The sequence below is a fragment of the Jatropha curcas genome, chromosome 5 (genome assembly GCF_041381405.1).
Source record: "Jatropha curcas cultivar XTBG-Jc1 chromosome 5, XTBG_Jcur_1.0, whole genome shotgun sequence".
Lineage (NCBI taxonomy): Eukaryota > Viridiplantae > Streptophyta > Magnoliopsida > Malpighiales > Euphorbiaceae > Jatropha > Jatropha curcas.
Window position 1 is genome coordinate 6,305,436 of NC_143155.1, and position 10,429 is coordinate 6,315,864.

Below are 10,429 nucleotides of genomic sequence, written 5' to 3' on the forward strand. Positions count from 1 at the left end.
AACAACATATATCAAAAATTTGAGAGCACAATCAAATTTAAAAGCAAAATAATAAAAAAAATAAAAAAAGAAGAAAACCATTATGAAAAAATCTTTGAAACTAAGAGGTATATATAGATATATGTATATAGATATATAAATAAGATAAGAAAAAAAAAATCAAAAGCTCTAAAATTTTAAATTCAAAAATTCAAAAAATTTTAAAGTTTTAATTATTCAATTTTTTAGCTCGAAAAAAATAAAAAAATGTAGAAAATTTCTAAAAAAAAGGAAAAAGGAAATGCTTAAAGAAGAATATGTCAATTCAGCATTTTTAAAGATTTTTTTTACTTCAGAATTATATATATACTAGTTGTGATCTCGCGCTTTCGCGTGCAGGTATTTATAGACATATATCTTAATTTGTAAATTTAAAAAAAAAAAAGATAAACGTTTGTTTCAAAATAAAAATATCAATACAATTTATTGACTAAAAATTATAAAACTTGAGCAATTAGATTTTTTTATTCCTAACTCAACTTATTTCTTCTGACTTAAAAAATACTAAATACAATAATATATAATCTAAAAGACTTATGCACCCTGATTGTTTTTTTAAAAAAATAAGAATGAGAAGTGAAAAATAGATACATCAAACTATTGTAAATAAACCTTAATTTTTGTAAATAAAGTACCTATCATATAATAAAATAGAATAAAAAAATCAAAAATTAAGATATAGCCGTAGATAATATATGTCTCAATAATTTTTCAAATAATATAGTAATTTTTAAAAGAAAAATGTTTGATATAATTTTTTAAATGATAAAATCAACATTTAAATATAAGTGATTAGGCATTTGAATTCTTTAAGACAGTAAATTTTATTTTTTTATTTAAATTAGACTCTTAAAATTTTTTCACAAAAATATTTATTTTTTTAATTAATTTTCCTCATCCAATTCATGATACTATTTTTTGTACCAATAAAGAATTCAAATATAGATTTATGAAATATTCAAAATCACTCACCGTTACGTACCATTAAATAATAAAAAATAATAAAATCATAAATCGTATAATGGAAAATATTAAAAGGCTCTCAATCCTAATATATATATTTATAAAAACTGAGAAAAGATATAACATACCTCGATTGAAGTAGAAGAGGTGGCCATATATTTAGACTGAAGTTGCTTTTGTCACTTCACATTTTAAAAACCTGAAAAACATATAAACAAATAAATGAAGGAAGAAATTTATAAAATTTGTAGAAACAAAAGTTGAAACTTAATTCTTATTCAAAATCTGAAATACATATAAACAAATAAAGGAAGAAATTTACAAAATTTGTAGAAACAAAAGTTTGAAACTTAATTTTTCTTTCAAGAAAAGAGAAAGTGTAATGATAAATAAAGAGATAGAAAAGGATATAAATAAATTTTATTCATTTAAGTTATCAATTACTTAGGATTTAAACTATTGTGTTTAGTTAGAAATTAAACTTAATATTATTTTAATTTTATTCATTTAAGTCATCAATTAGTTAGGATTTAAATTATTGATTAGTTAGAGATTAAACCCAATTTTTTTAAAATAATAATTATCTCTAAAAAATTATCTAAATAAATAATTAAAAAGCTTTAAAAAGTAAGAAAATTTATAAAAAAATGATAAAAGAAAATTCTAAAAGGGAAGAGTGCCATGAAGAAATTTTTTTGCTTTAGAATTATATATATACTAGTCGTTATTCCACGCTTTGTACACGAGGTGTTTATATATTTTTAAATAAATATTATTATGAATTATATTATTATTTTAAAATTTTTTTAATTTATGAATAAAAATAATTGAAATATTTTACATAAATTTTTAATTATAATAATATTTTGAGCTTGTCAAAGATCAAAATATGTTTTTGTATATTCTATTTAGACATATTGTGAATTTGAATTTTAAGTTGACATAAAATTATAAAAATAAGCATTTATATGTCAAGTATGGGATACAAACAAAATTAAAAAAGAAATTAATTATATTTATCCATTAAAAACATTTAGACAATTGCAAAAACACAAGGGAAATCTTTCTCAATGTTAATACATTATATTATATGACCCTCAATATCAATTGAGGCAAATCCAAAACCCTTTTGCTGACATATGTTGTTATGAAATGAATAATCAATTGCAACTATCCTTTTTTTAAATTCTTTAAATTACAAAATACAATCTAGATTTGGGTTTTCACGGTACCAATTTAAAAAAAATAGACATATAGATAAATATATAGAGTAGATATATTTATATATATATAAGAAAAAAATTTTAAATTTTTTAAAGTTGTAATTATCTAAATGTAATTATATTGAAAATAATAGCTAAAATAACATAAAAGAATTTTCAAATTTTCAAATTGGTAATAATCTATACATACCTACTAAACTTCAAAAAAAAAAAAAATAAATAAATAAATAAATAGAAAGATGAGAGGTAGTACGTATTGAACTTTCTCTTAGCTTTCATATGATATTATTTAAATAATTATTATGCTATATTATTATTTTGAAAAAACAAATTATTGGCAATTTTATATTGAAATTCATAATAAAAATAGATTGGATAGATTTTTTTACACTCATTTTTTATTTTATCATCAGATAGATCATGCATTTAAATTCAATTAGATAGATCATGCATTTAAATTTTATTAGAAATAGAGCATAAATTTAAATTTAAGTTTTCTATAAAAAACTATGAATTAAGTTATGTTGTTAAAATTTTTAATTGTAAATGGTTATAAATATATTTAATAAGAAATAAAAATTAATTAATAAGTATATAATTTATTATAAATTATAACTAAATATAAAAATAAATTTTTTTATGTAATGAAAAATAATACAATTTAACTAGAAGAGTCTATTAATGCATTGCATTCAATAAAAAAAAAGAATTGTCATATGCTGATCTATATGTGAATCTTTTTTCACGGCGTTTCGCTCTAACTTTTGAAAAGCTCAAAGAACACCACTTTTAATGATATAATTCCCTCTATGAAGAGAGTGAAATATTTTTCAGCCATTGAATATTAATCCTTTGAGGAATTTTTATGTTATGGCTTTTATGTTGATATTTATCCTGCAGTTCCTTGAAAAATAAATTAATAAATTAATATAAAATATAAAATATAATATATATATTGATAAAAAAAATTAGCTAAATAAATTGATAGGAATTGTTTGGATCATATGATCTTAACTTTCAAATCTAAAGTTACAATAAAAACTTTCAAATTTTTATTATTTCAATCACTTAGTCATGATAAATTATTTATTTAAATAAAATTATATTTATATAAAAAGAGAACAAAAAATAAAGAAAGGGAAGATTATTGATTATTGCTATTGTCGAGGCTATTAAGCAAATATAAATTTGAATGTATAAAACTAATAGCAATAAGAAAAACACTCATCCATCATTCAAATTATGGTCGGAATTCTCGACTTCTTCCTTTAGCATTCAGATCTGTTGACTGAGGGTAATGATGCGCCAACTTCGAAGCTTCTGGAGGATAGCGAGAAGCCATAATCTATTTCTCTCAGGTTGGAAGCCAGGTAACTTAGCTGCAGATCCACGACCGACTAAAGCATGAAGCTGACTTTGTTGGGAAAATCGCTATTTTCCCGCCTTTCGGATCGGCTTTAAGCAGGAACAAATGAAAAAAAAAAATAATGATTGAGAAATTAAAGAGAATAAAGAATATGATAATTTAATGTGGAAAACTCTCCAAGTGGAGGAAAACCGCGGCCGTTGCCAAACGACAATCAAAAAAAATATTCACTATGCGGCAAATTGTTACAACCACAGTTATAAAATATTTTTCTACCTGACACTCTCAAAACACTCCAAATATTTTATACTCTAAGGGACTCCAAGAGATTTGCTCTAAATCCCTAATATAAAACATATTCAAGTGATTTTGGTGTCTTTAGAAAGCTAAACATTAGCTTCTTTTTATAACCAAACCTACCACCATCTTTTGCTCATCTCTCGACGTGGAATTGAGCAAAACCTTTTTTTTTTTTTTTTTTTTATTTTCAACAAAGGCGGCTAACAGACTTTGTTATTCAAAGTTACATCTGAAAAGAAGAATTTGAGAGCACGGACAAACATACAAGTTGCTATATTCAAAACTAAATAAATGAAAGATCATCCAAGAAAATGACAATTAAAAACTTTTATTTGTGGAAAGGATAATCAATTACACAAATAAGAAACACAAAAACAAGATTTGAATATAAAAGCTAAAGAAAATTAACCTCTAGAAATATACAATAATATCGTTCAAATCAACTATATATACTTAGATTTTAGGTTCAACTTTTTAAAAGATAACGTTTTAATTGAATTAGATTAGATTTTAAATGTTATCAATTATCGTTACTATATATTAAATATTAAATTAAAAAAATAATTATATAGGCCAATTAAAACACAAAAAAATTAAAAAAAAATTCAAAATTTTCTAAAGAAAGAAAAATGAAATTGTGATTAAAAAGAATGTCTTGAAACTTTCTCTTTATTTCGGCTTTCATATATAGATGTAGATGGATATATAAATATAGATAGATAGGTTATGTACTATCATTTTTCATAATAAACGCATATTTAATTGCATATTAGTTTAATTTTATTTTTATTAATTTAATATTTTCAATTGATTTAGAAGACTATTAACATTTCTACCATACATGAGGTTATAAGGAACAAAATAACTCGGTTAACTTTAATGAGGTTATACTTTTTTTGTTACACTACACGATAGTTTATGCGTATTTTATATCTATTAGTTGGCTCAAACCGCGTTGCATGTTGGTTGGAATCGAGGTGGCCACAGTTCCGGAATCGACAAATCCGATTCCAAAAAATCTAAAATCAGAATTGAACCGAAAATTGACAGTTCCAGTTAGTTTGAAATTGAATGATTACAGTTCCGATTCCAGTTCCTTAACGGTTCCAAATCAATGGTTCGGCCGGTTTTTCGGCGTTATAAAATCAAAAGTTAGGAAATATTTTTTTGTTAAAAATTTAAAATTGAAATATTTATAAAATAATTTTTAGAGAAAACTTGAAATAAAAATAAAAAAAGGCTTAACTTAATTTATTTATTAAAGAAAAGGCTTGAACTTTTTTTTTTAGAAAAAAAGCTTGAAATTAATTTTTTTTTAGAAAAGGCTTGAACTTAATTTTTTTTTAAATGAAAAAGATATTTATAGTAAATCCAAAAAATTAATTTTTTATAAATACCCTTAAAACTAACCGTTATATAGTTGTTAGGAGGGTTAATTTGGAAATTTCACAAAAAATATTTGAAAAAAAAGTTATTGAAACTGGGTGGAACTATTGATTCTAACCAGTTGAAAAAACTGTCGGTTCCGCCTGGTTCTTAAAACCACCGATTTACGGTTCCTAAAAAGTTAAAACTAGAACCAAAATGTAGACTCTCAGTTCCGATTCTAATTTGAACCAGTTTCAATTCCTCGTGATTTCGGTTCCCATCAATTCCGAACCGACAATTCCAATTAAAAAACCAAAAATGACCATCCCTGGGTTGGATTAACAAGTTGTGAGCCTATTACTATGGATAGAAATGGGAAGAGAGAGAGAGAGAGAGAGAGAGAGAGAGAGAGAGAGAAAGAGAGGAACAAAGCTAGAAGAGAGAAAAAGAAAGAGGAGGGAGAGAGAGAGAGAGAGAGAATGGGAGAAAGAGATTGTAAATGCTAGTACATTTGAATTGTTGTTTTGAATTTCGTATCGTTTATAATAGTGCCACCTCCTACTTATAGGAGTAAGAAGAGTGTACCCCAAATGAATATTCTAGAAGATCTAGTCTTTTGTTATGTATACAATTTTTATAATTCCTATAGTATCTGCAATTTGTACAATATTTACATTTGTGGGTCTTTAGGCCCAAGGGGCCTTGTTAACATATTGTTAGTCATTTTCTTCTTGGGTCTTGCTGTGTGGGCCGTTTACTTGGGCTTAATTTTAAGACTGGTGTCAATACTTCCCTATCCCAAAAAAAAAAAAAAAAAGAATTAGAACTGTCTTTTTATGTAGATCGAGGATCCATAGTTAATATTGTATATCAAAACGCTCAGTCGAATTTATGCTGAGTAATTGAATAGGGCAAGTGAAAGGGAATGGGGAATTCATTAAAATAAAAGAAAGGAAAATTAAGGGAGGTTCATTAAATATTTTATTCTTTCTTATTTAGAAGAAAATCAGAGATAAAAGAGATAATATGAGTTACATATCACTGTAAAATAAAAAAAAGAGCTTAACGTTAATAGAAAGGAAAAAAAAAAAAAAAAAAAATAGAACTAAGCAATTAGAGACTTTATTTTTGAAATCCCTTTCAGAAAAAAGTCTATATTTGAAATCCAAAGAGAATTTCTATCGTTGCAAACAAATTTGAAGAAGAATTGCTTGTTTGAGGGAAAAAGCTAAGAAAGAAGATGCATTTCTTAGAAAATAGGTAAGGGAATCACTAACCTTCAAGTATTATTTATTATCTGGAAGGTCTATGTCAATTTAGTTCCTACTTTTTTTTTTTTTTTTTTGAAATTTTCCTTCTCTCTTTTTGATTCCTCCTTGAACTATTTGTTTTGTATGGGTGTTACCAAATATGCAAGGTAAGGGATCACATTTTTTTTTGGTAACTATCAAAAAATGAATAAGAGACAGTTTCTAATATTTTAGTCGTCGAGTATTTGATTTTATAGCATATCATATTTAATGTAAAATTTAAATTTTTAATATTTACTTTCACTTATAAGAATTTCCAACATACAAATATTAAACTACAAGAAAGTAAAACAAAAAAAGAATTTTTATATCTTATATTGCAATAACATTGATAAACATTCTAATGAATCTAACTTTTCTTTTATCTATCTATATTTTCTATAAGCATTTGGGTATTGGCTATGATAGCAAATATAAACGCATTGTAAATTTTCATAATTAGTCCTTATTCTATTTATCCCCTAAAAGAAGAGTTGGGAGGGAAAGAAGAAAAGCTTTTGCTGCCAAAATTCTTCTCCCTGGGACTCCATTGCACCAGCATTAGTACTTGCAATTTCCATAACCTGGAATAAAAAATTAAAAAATAAAAATTTTCAGCAATCAGCCTTTGAAAGAACACATGAATGCACTAATAATATATACAAAATAATATAAGGAAATTAATGGGAGAATTATGTTAAAACCTAAATGCTTAAAATACAAACTATACCGTTGGTGTTTTGTAGTCAAAGCAATTAGAGTTTAAATAAATTAATGATCTCATAAATCTTGAATCTTAAGTGTGAATTTATGCTAACGTAAAGTTTAGAAGGCAACTGATATGTATTGATGGATTAGTTTTTTTTTTTAATTTTTATATATACATGTATAAAAGAGGTCTGATGAACTGAAATAACATTGTGAACTACACAATAAGAGTAATTTTTTTTTAAGTGGAGGGAATTCGAATTCGAGAGTTTTTGCTCTCTTTATTCTCTATAAGATGTAGAAAGATCAACTAGATCACAACTTGAGACTTTCCAGTCCCTTTATCTTCTACAAGATATATGAAAACGAACCATACCACATTTGATTGGCTATTGATTGATTAGTTAAATTAACTAAGATTATAGCTAGGTAATAATGAGCCTAAACATTTCCAAAAAATAATTTAATAAAAAATTTGTGCCCTAAAAATTCATTGTCACTAGAATTATGATTAAAAAATATAACTACTATTTTTACTCTCACGTGCCATTAAGCTAAATTAGAAATTTCCTAAAGGGGAAATAAAATTGAATTTCCAATCATTTTCTCTTAGGGGCAGTGATGTAACTAAGATCTAGTAGACGCAGTTCTCAACTCAAAACTCAAACTGGAATGTAATAGAAATACAAAGCCCAAATTTTGATTTCAACTCAATCAATTTTTAATTCATATACAATCAGTTCTAACTATGATTTACAAAATCAGTAACCCTAAATTAACGAATAAAGGTTTCATACAAAAACTTACTTGGATCCAAGCTGCTAATAGCCCCAGTTTGTTCAAAATCACAATCATAATCATTCTTTCCCATGGCTTGATAGTAAGCATTCATAGCAAAAGCAGCATGTGCCCTAACTGTGTTAGGCATAAAGCACTCACCCCCGCTTTTAATAGGTCCACAGTCCACTCCCATACCACACACATAATCAATATTTCTCTGCAGAGCCTCCACATCTGCTCCTGTTTTAGGAAGGCACCACCGTTTCCCTGGTGGCCCGGCAGGCGCTGAACTCCTAGGTGCAGCCACTGGCACCGGACTCCGGTGCCTTGGAATCGATGAACTAGCCTGAGAAGATCAATCAACCAATCAACCAGTTAATAATCATACATAAACATTTTATCACAAACAATAATAAAAACATTAGCTTTGGATTAATCATACTAATGGTATTTGAATTTATCAATTAATTTTTGACAATAAGGTCATATAATTTTAATCTTATTTCAGATTTTGAAATAAAATTAAATTATGCGACCTAAATACAATGTGACTACATTGAAATTAATTGATAATTTCAACTACCGTTTATATAATTAAGTCTAATAATTCTTCTAAAATATTAATATCAATATTAACAAACAAATTAAGCATAGTTTCACCATGATTAAAAACAATTAGAAGGCCGATTGTAACTATTAACAAATATGTAACGTGGTGTTTTTCGGCGGCGGCAGCTACCGTGGACCGGAGGATTCCGATATTGTAAACTGGAGTCATATCAGCCTCGAACAGTCCGAAATTTCGCTCGCATGCAGGTCCTGGCTTGAGATTTTCATTAAAGAGAGCAAAAATGTAAGTCTCAAACGTACGGTTGGGCATAAGAGGAGTGCCTGAACCAGACATTACATGTTGGATAAGATTGCCATTATATTGAGCTGCACTTTCTGCATTTACACCAACTTGTGATGAATCTCCATTTGACGGCCAGCCAGTTTCAGCTATAACTATATCAATGTCAGTGAAACCAAGAAGTTTCATAGCTGAATAGACTGCATCAAGTTGACCATCTAACATATTTGTATAAAGGAGTTTAGTGTTTTGATCAACGACACCACTATTAGGTCTAAACAAGGCATAATCAAGGGTTTCGGCTGAGCAACCGAAAAATGGATATGGGTTTATCATAAAAGGTGAATTTGTTTCTCTCAAGAAATTAAGTAAAGGTCTAAGCACATGAATATCATAACCTTGACGGAATTTTCCGGTGGACGGAGGGCTTGAAGTTGAAAGAATGCCTAAAGAATGAGGAGTAGAGATTTTAATTTTACTGTCTAACGACATTGAAACTAAAGCTGTATGCAGAGTTTGCATAGCAGGAACAAGGCTGGCTATGAGCAATTTATTAGCAGTTGATAAGACTTCATTGCCTACTAAAATTCGGATAATATTAGTAGCTGGTATGTAAGGTTGGATATTGGATTTTAGCCATTCTTGAGAAAAATTTAGCTTCGTAAGATGGGGAATTTGATCATCAGGGACAGTAACTGTAACTGCAATCCCAGTATGTGCAAAGGCTTGTAAGATTTCAGTATTAGTGTCGAAAAGCTTAACCCGGTTGATAATGGTGGATTGTACAAGAAAATCTGCAACTTTTGCTGGTGGAGGAAGGTTGTTTGCCAGTGTACCATAGTTGACTCCAAGAGTAGCTTCAACTCCTAAAAAAAATGGTAAATTTTGATAAGTCATAGGTACTATTAAGATTTTTTTTCCTTGTTTGAGGATGCACATTTTGTTTATCCAGATTAGATCTTTTTATATGCAATCACTTAATTCCTAATAAAATAATGAGTGCTCATTTTAAATTCAAGAAATAAAATTCTTGAACATACCTTGAAATAGTAGAGTTGATTCAAGAAACCAAATTGCAGTGACTATTGAAGCGAAGAAAGCAGCAGACAAGATTTGCTCCATAAGCTGAATTTTGATTTGAGTTTTGGTGAAGGATTGATTGAAAGGTTTGGTGGACAATTGGGGCAGGAAATGTTTCAAGAAGTGACCTTAGAGATGCCTTTCTTTGTAGTAGGGGACTTCTTTATTCTATATGTGTGCTTATACTTTTGAATCTGTTTTATTGTTAGAATTCTTTTTTTTTTTTTTTTTTGGTAAAAAGAAAATCTGTACTGTGGGCTGATCTGAATGATTTTATGTTTGATGTGATGAAATTAAAAGAATAACTTAAAATTTGCATGGATTTGTTAATAAAAGTTTCTAAAAGAAATGTTGCTAGTTAAAGTGCATTGTGATAATTAAGAGGATTTAGAGAGGCAAGGGGAATAATCTTTCCTTGTCCTGGTGGAGAAGGAATTACAGATTGGAGATGGAGGTGAACCAA

At 27.3% G+C, this 10,429-nt stretch overlaps 1 protein-coding gene across 2 annotated transcripts; it reads right to left on the bottom strand.

Annotated features, from left to right (window-relative positions):
* Positions 1-6,855: 6,855 nt before the first annotated feature.
* Positions 6,856-10,159, bottom strand: LOC105636497 (O-Glycosyl hydrolases family 17 protein). Of its 2 annotated transcripts, XM_012219778.4 has the most exons (4): positions 9,927-10,147; positions 8,776-9,752; positions 8,064-8,382; positions 6,856-7,132 (listed from the first exon to the last, which is right to left on the bottom strand). In XM_012219778.4, the coding sequence occupies exons 1-4, from the start codon at positions 10,006-10,008 to the stop codon at positions 7,110-7,112; spliced, it is 1,401 nt and encodes a 466-aa protein (XP_012075168.1). In that variant the 5' UTR covers positions 10,009-10,147; the 3' UTR covers positions 6,856-7,109. The 2 variants fall into 2 exon arrangements, with proteins under 2 accessions (XP_012075168.1, XP_020535932.1); XM_020680273.3 differs by lacking the exon at positions 6,856-7,132 and having other exon boundaries at positions 8,246-8,382; positions 8,697-9,752; positions 9,927-10,159.
* Between the last annotated feature and the right edge of the window lie 270 nt (positions 10,160-10,429).